At 32.7% G+C, this 8,848-nt stretch overlaps 1 protein-coding gene across 1 annotated transcript in view; it reads right to left on the reverse strand.

Moving 5' to 3' along the window:
• The window catches only part of TRIADDRAFT_22638 (uncharacterized protein), a gene marked incomplete at both ends in the record, with an annotated part of 12,819 nt that overhangs the window by 3,753 nt on the left and 218 nt on the right, over nucleotides 1-8,848 (reverse strand). The window contains 3 exons of the mRNA XM_002110937.1: nucleotides 859-1,179; nucleotides 1,881-2,204; nucleotides 7,081-7,260. Coding sequence (XP_002110973.1) covers nucleotides 859-1,179; nucleotides 1,881-2,204; nucleotides 7,081-7,260 — 825 coding nt within the window. The remainder of the gene's footprint in view (nucleotides 1-858; nucleotides 1,180-1,880; nucleotides 2,205-7,080; nucleotides 7,261-8,848) is intronic.

Here is an 8,848-nt window from a genome sequence, read left to right on the forward strand (position 1 = left end):
GATCATCCCGATACAGCTCTCAAATGCGCGTAGTATTATTCAATACAGAACCGGCATATACTGTATCTTGGGATAGTAATATCTTCAGTAACAGAAACAACATTACATCGCGGTTTTCAATATAAGAACATTATATTACAGTATTTATCGTATATTATTTATTAGTAAATTCGTAAGTTGCCATTGTCCTGTATTTACTTAATGAATTAATTAACTGTATTGTAGAAACATCTCACATTCACTCAATGCTGATAAAATCGTAAAGTCGGCCGTGATTACGCAGGCGTAATCTATACAACAACGTAATACAAATACATCAAGAATTGGAATCTAAGTTCAAGAAATATTTGAAGCTGTAATTATAAATTGTAACTTATAATATCGATATCTCTTAAGAGTATGTAAGCATAGAAATATTTAGAGTTGGTTAATTAACCGACTTATAAAATCATCATATAGTAAACAGACGATCCTAAGAAGATTTCGTAACCGTCTCTATATGATGTTCAATATTGGCTCACTTCATTAAGACGTAATCGTTCACAATTATCTATTCGTATACAGTATAATGCACTGTCTATTTAATTACCGAAATAACGTAAAAAGCTTTCGATTTATTCCACCTTGCAACGTAACTTAGTATACAATCACTGTCATTGTCGATTAATTTTCCATTCAATTTGATGTAAACACAAAAAAATTTGTGTAGATCTACTAATTATTCAATTAGACGTGACTATTCATAAAAATGTTGTGTTCTTATTTGAACATTAATACTGTAACATAAAAAGGAGTTCCTAATAGGAAGTGAAGAAAATAGTAAAACTATTTTTTAATTTACTTTTGCGTAAAACTTACTTAAACAAGTAACTCCTGCGTAATTGTAATTATTGCAAGATCCAGTATCAGTCCAATTGGATCGAGAACACTGCAATAAAGAGGTTTCGTTTCCTGTACATCCCAGATATCTTAGCCATATCTGAATGCGTGCAGAACCATATTGTGAGCAACATTGGTATGTAGATACATTTGCAAATCCTAATTGCCTGCAGGCTACTTGAGCATCCTGCATACTCCAGCCATGATCGCAAATTGCACCCCAACGACCGTCATGATATATTTGTACATTGCCTCTCGTAGAATCGTAACCTTTTCCAACAAGTCTAAGCGCTCCCTCTGCTACGGGACCTATGAAATAATGATATGTAAATTATTGCAAAAAGAATAAATTACCTGATGAACAATATCACATTTACAAAGATAATCCTTAACACCTTAAACTAACGATTTGAATATAGAAGAGATAATTAAGCTGTCTCACCTTCAGCACAGTTTGATCCATAATACCCTTCTGGACATTTGCACGTGTAAGCTTGAAACTGATCAACACACGTAGCATTACTTGAACACGGATTAGAAGCACATTCGTTAGTCCCTGAAAGGAGTTAAAATTAATAATAATGAGATTATAATAGGTATAGCCTCGGACATATCTTATTTTAACCATGGCGAAAATAATACCGATTCTTAACTAAAATGACAGTATCGTTAAATCAATAACTATAAAATAAACTCTATCTGAAGATCTCCAAGTAATTATTCATAGTATCAATCTCACAATAATGTTATTAACGTATATAAAAGAAATATCATCGCCAATCATAAAGTTACCAGCTTCACACTGTTTGCCAGTCCACCCTGGCGAGCAACTACAATTATAACCAACTCCCAAAGTTGCGTTACTGATGCAAGTTCCATGAACGCAAGGGAAGGATCCGCATGCGCCAACTGTGAACAAAATTTATTTTTAATGCAGTTCTAAGAGCATGCCAACGGGTAAAAAAACAAGAAGTCAAATTCTTTTACTAAAATTTACATACCAGTACATTCAATGCCGGCTTCGTCGTAACGTTGACAACCAGTGTTATTCCATCCAGTGTATGAGCATGCAGATAGACTACTTTCAGAGCCAGTACAGTTAACATTACTTAGCCATATTGGGCCATTTCCATATCCAAAATATGAACAGCAATAATAGGATGATACATTAGTGTAACCTAGCTGTCTGCATACGACTCTAGCATCCTCAATTCCAAATTCTCGATGGCATACAGATCCCCACTGATTGTTATAAAATACTTCCAATCTTCCAGCATTTGGCTTATATCCATTTACTAGTCGTATAGGTATAGTGATGTTTGTACCTTTGTTTGAAGCAACATTGTAAGATATTGAGTATCAGCTTGCCGATAAAAATACTTTAAGTCTATGTCGCTACATATAATTAAAGAAATTAAAATACGATAATAACATACAGCATAAGATTCAGGCTAACCATATAATTATAGATCTAATCGTGCTACCAATATAATCAAGTAAAGAACAAATCTATCAAATGTCAAAACTGAATAACTTGATTCTAATGTGCTATCTATTACATACAATTTTGACTATTAAACTATATCAACATGATTTAGGAAATTAAGCTGCAGTTGCAGTTATGTAAAATGTATGTGCAAATGTATTTTTAATAGAAAAAAATAATTACAAAACGTAATAAAACGAAATAAAAACTATTCTAATCTCCCGAAAGTAATACTTGTCTATAATTCATCAGATAAGGTATAGTACTTAGCATATCTTAATACAATTAGCTACTCTCAAAACCTGAGGTTAGGAAACTATAACTTCGTAAATGATTATAATGTTTTTGATACATAACGTAAAACATGCATCTAGGGGCCTATTTAACTAACTTGACCTCACATATCAACTTATAAATCAATAATTTGATGCAAATTACCTTAAAATGAAAGCTTAATTATTTTCAAATAAATACGAATCGATAAATTTTCGAATTTAGTTGAAGTTTGAAATTTCTTATAAAATTTAAACTTGAATAGTGTTCTCTAGTCTGCATATCGTCTATTTTAATACAATAGATTACAAAAAAAGCATCATACTTACTCAGTCTACATGATGAATTAATGTAACTGTAGCCAGACGGACACTGGCAATCGTATCTACCAATTCTGTCGATACAAGTAGCGTTGCTTCCACATGGTGATGAATTACATTCATTGATATCTATTTAATAGAAGTACGCGCATATCTAATTAATATTTACTGTATACTAATTAATCTCAAGGCTAATAATCTATTACAATCTAAAACTTTAATAAAGAACTACTGTACTGTTACTACTGTATGTATTAATAATGGCTACTTGTAAACTAACTAACTAACATCGTACATTCCATTTATACTTTAAATTGATAACAGTAAAGAAGTTCATAAATTAATTCTAAACTACTATTACTTGTGTAATTGATATTGCTTACTTGTTTGACACCTATTGCCAGTAAATCCATAAGAACACGAACAACTATATCCATGAATTCCAGCAAAACAAGTAGCACCATTTGAACACGGATTCGGTAAACAACTATTACTAGCATCTAAATATAGCATAAATTAATATTAGTATACGAGTATAAATAAGATACAAAACATAGTTTTACGCGTATTCAGCTTAGCACGTAAATTTGGATAATTATTTAATGTTATTATGAAAAAAGTTTTACTGACTTTGTTGGCAATACGAATTATTGTAGATGTAGCCTGGTGGACAATAACAATCGTATCTACCGATACCATCAATGCAGGTAGAATTGTTCAAGCATGGAGAGGAACTACATTCATTAACATCTGTTATAGAATAAATCAAATAAAATCAATCCATACATTCTTTTCTATTATTTAAAACTCATAAAAGCTAAGATATCAATCTATTTCAAAGCTATGAAATCATGCACGACTACAGCATAATGAAAGTAAAATAATGTGGCTATGAGTGAAGTATGTTGTAATTGTAGTAGTTATTACTTACTTATCTGACAAATATTGCCAGTAAATCCATGAGGACATGAACAATTATATCCACTCTGGGTTCCTTGTGAGCAAGTACCGCCATTTAAGCAAGGACTTGGCGAGCAACTATTGTTTAAAGCTGTAATATTTAACAGTTATTGACAATCACAATTAGTAATACAAATTATATAGAGGTAAAATCAAATTGCTATGACAAACTATGTGTAATAGAATTCTGTTTTGTTATGTGTTCTGTCCTATCTTACAATCGTTGCTAAGAAAGATATACCAAAGTACAATCGTACAGTACAGTGTATGAAGTAGTTATAGTTTGGTGATACTGTATCACACATACAGTATAGCCATAGACGTATTTTACGAACTTACACCCGAGACCACTAAAAGGAAAGAAAGAGGGACGTAAAGCGGCTACCAGTGAAAATTAACATGGAGGTCTATCATTCTTTAGGCCATTCTGCTATAGCTATGCCACTAGCTCATGTACAACCATCTAGTGGGCTTACTGTAGTACTTATGTCTGATTTCTAAGTATGAAAATAGACAGTACGTACACACTACGGTATACTAGACTGTTAGCTCAGCTATTATAGTCTAATACTGTACGCTAGACCACCTACCCCAGGCAACATTAACCAGTTCAATTAAAGACAGAGAAAAGAACGCACTAAGCACTTCTTCTTATTGCGTCTTATTAACTTAATAGTAATTATATTTATATTACTAGGGTAAGCTCGGTGCTGCAAGGTACGTTTCGTATATGGTAACGGAAAGTAACTTTCCTGAAGAAACCAATTTTTGATAACTTTATTCCGCGATTGACGACAACTTTAACGTATTCGATCGATCACGGCCAAACGGAGAGTGGGACTGAAAACTATTGCACACCTGCACAATCTGCATACAGTGTAGATGCTCCTCGTTGACTTTAAAACGGCGAGAGAACTTGAATAAACTTCTAAACTACTCAACTCTATACTGCAGTGAAGCACTGTCACCTGTCGTTGCTATTTTGTTTGTGCATGCTCAGTGCCTGATATTGCTTAAATATACTAAATTTTTATGTTCAGTTATTTGTGATATGCATGCAGTCAATGCAGGTAATGGACAATTGGACATTAGATATTAAACGTTTTGTGAGAAAAAGTAAAGCACATTACTTTAAAATTTGGGGGGATAATACTCGACTACGCGGATTGTGTACACAAATGCCATATATTGTAGATATTTTTATGTTCAGTAATAGATTTAAACGTTTTGTGTATAATGCACGGCTACATCTGCTTTCGTGGCTAGTAATCAGATAAAAGTGTGTGTATATAATATGTTCAGTCAAAGAAATTGTGGATTAGTGATACAATTGTACGCAGTAAAGTAAAAAAAACAAGTTTGTACAAGTACACTTATACACTCAGTACTCGGTATTCTAAGTAATTAGTCCAACAAGACGTCTGTGCTTGTTAAGAACGTAATAAATCTAATGAACCATTGTGCGAATATCAAGGTTTAATAGTTAAACTATTACTGTATATTTTTGTAGTATTATTATCATATTTCGGAGTTGCAATGCAAGTAAATACTGTAACTTTATCATTATCTTAACGTTTTTAGTGTACGTATAGTTTATCTTGAATAATGATGCCTAACATTTATATACACATAGCTAAATATTCTACAGTTGAAACTCTTTACCGATGTAATACAATGTGACTTACTAGTACACCGAACGCCGGCTATACCGTATCTAGAACATCCATTACTGATGCTTCCCCATCCAGAGCCGCGAGAGCAATCTGAAACTCTACTTTCATTTCCTCTACAATATAGATTGCTTAACCACATTAACGTGTAATTCTGATTTCCATAGTACGAGCAACAGTAAGAGCGCGAGGCGTTAGGATAACCTAACTGACGACATACAACTTGTGCATCGTTTATATCAAAGGAATAGTGACATATCGAGCCCCAGGTTCCGTTATGATAGATTTCGACATTGCCCTCATTCGGTCCAGCAGCGTTATACTGAGCCACTAATCTAACGCTACCATCAGCAATTGGTCCTATTACGTTGTATTAACGTTAAAAATTGTTATACAAAATCATATAAGAATGGGTGTTTTCGAACTCGTTATCACTAATAATTAAAATAAAATATCTAATAGTACAATTAAAAGTTTACTGCTTGAAAATAATATTATTGATATTACTGTAAGAGCTGTAATACGAGCATATCATAATAGCAACCTTCTTGACAGTTCGATCCATAGTATCCATCTGGACATAAACATACATAACTAGTATGTTGATCAATACATGTTGCATTGGCTGAACAAGGGTTAGAAGCGCATTCATTTACACCTAGACGATGTTATCAATCACAAAAATAATTACTATTACAAAGAATACATTTTACGACACCGTAGCATTTCCTGAAATACTATACTACCTATCTTGTAGTGTAGTATTATATTCGTATCATGAATTTCCATTAAAGTAGCTGTTACAATAAATATTACCAACTACGGTATTAGTTACAATCCAAAACTATCTCAACAATATTCAGCCATAAATCTAAACAATAAACCAAAGAATACATAAACTACATTCTACTTACTCATTTGGCATTGCTGTCCGGTCCAACCGTATAGGCAACTACAATTATATCCGCCAGTAGAGTTACTGGTACATGTCCCATGAACACACGGATATGATGCGCAACTTCCAGCTGAAATTAATTTCAAACATTAAAAATTTAAATAGGGTAATTTCTAGTAAATTTTGGTAAGAAAGTATATCCCGAAATAGTTCCGAAACAGTTTAAAAATAATGTATTCGATACAGTATAGGTATACAGGCCACAATAATAATATCTCTTCGGAGATATATGATATCGAGTTTTCCAATGATAAGGTTTCGTAACTGCGTCTGCATAAAATGCTCAATACTAGCTCGCTTCACTAAGATACGATCGTTCACAAGTATCTATCTGTATAATATATCGTCTCTTTAATTACCGAAATACCCGTAAAAGCTATTGATTTATCGCACCTTAACCCATAGTGCTTTACTAATACATTTCCTCTTCTGAATTACTATCTACCGTATACAATTATTTCGATATGTATGCGTATACGAGTATACCGTTTAATTCTATATTAATGTAAATTTATTATTTAATATGCTACTAATTACCTATACATTGGACTCCCGCGTAAGTACTTCGCCCACACGAGCTTGTTACATTCCACCCAGAAGAAGGACAGTCTGTTAATTTACTTTCATTCCCAGAGCAGCCCACATTGGAGAGCCAAATATGTTTTACAGTACTGCCAAAATTTGAACAGCAATAACTGGATGATACATTACCATATCCTAATTGCCTACAAGCAACAAGAGCGTCGTTTGTACTCCACGAATAATGACAAATTGCACCCCACATTCCATCATGATATATTTCTACATTTCCTCTATCAGGACCGTAGTTGTATGCGCTATAAAGTCTGAGATCGCCATCATTTACAGGACCTATTCGGTAATAAAGGTATTATATATTTCCCTTTATAGATCACCATCATTGTTACACTATCATCGAGTAGCATCTACAGTAGCTTAGTTTTTGTTGTATGTTAGCAAGTATATAATATTATTAAACACTTTCTCACTGATTTCTAAATACGTACCTTTACTGCTCAATCTAACAATACGAAAATCTTTTATACATAGTAAAAAAGTGTGATTGATGATGTCGCCGATATCCGATATTATTCGAACAGATAGTACCGTAATATTTTGTGATTTATTTTATCTCAAACACTAAAAACTTACCTTGACTACAATTAGAGCCATAATAACCTTGTGGGCACTTACACGAGTAACCAAGAAATAGATCTATACAAGTAGCGTTACCAGAACATGGACTGGAGATACATTCGTTAATTTCTATTGGGAGAATCGGAGGTATTTATTCGATTAGTAATTAAATAGTAATGTACAATCTTGTAAACATACTTTAATTATACAATTATACAAGTGATATCGGTAGATCTGGGTAGTACTTTAGCTTGATAAATATTCGTAGTATTTATTTTACCGTTTAGATCTTGCACTAACGAAGTTGCGTTATATTGAATTTTTATAATAATTTTATATTATATTTTAATGCAGTACGCGTACGTAGAGATGATGTGTAACAGATTATTGTGTTAATTTACCGATTTCGCAGTTTTGACCAGTCCATCCTGCCTCGCATGAACAGTTATAGTCTCCACCCATAGTCGTATTACTTACACAGGTACCGTGGACACAGGGAAATGAACCACAACTACCAACTATCGATAATCATAATTATAATTATAGATATATATATATCATGAACATACGAGAATATTATTAATTTTTAATAAACTTAAAATATGATTTCGGATTAATGTTATTCACTGTAAATGAATATTTTACGGCCATTCTGATATTGTTGGTATTAATTAGCTATAAGTTGTGTTAAAACTGCGGTATTAGATCGTTCCTGTGGATGATATTTAATACTTGAGCTTTGACTTATTCAAGATACGAGTAGAGTCTACGCTCGTCATACTTTGCGTACCGTAAGTACTTACATATTTTACTTTGAACATACTGTTAGTATGATTTATAGCTCAAACGTGATTATACTAGTACTCGTAATTTCCACAATTCAAATAATATAATTAGCAAATAGTAGTATGTAGCAATGCTTACACGTAGGTACTGTACAACTAGGTAACTATAAACTGATTGACACATACAGTATTTTATCAACATTCTACAGTATATTGCTAGGCAGTTTACAATGAAACTGACTAATACGCGTATATCAGATTTTAAGCTGTATATTAGTTTTTCTAGTATTAAGTTCTCTAATAAGTAAATCTTTATATGTATACGAATATCTAATCGATATTACATTATAGACATGAATAATTGT

The sequence above is a fragment of the Trichoplax adhaerens genome, genomic scaffold (assembly GCF_000150275.1).
Source record: "Trichoplax adhaerens TRIADscaffold_3 genomic scaffold, whole genome shotgun sequence".
In the NCBI taxonomy this organism is placed as follows: Eukaryota; Metazoa; Placozoa; class Uniplacotomia; order Trichoplacea; family Trichoplacidae; genus Trichoplax; species Trichoplax adhaerens.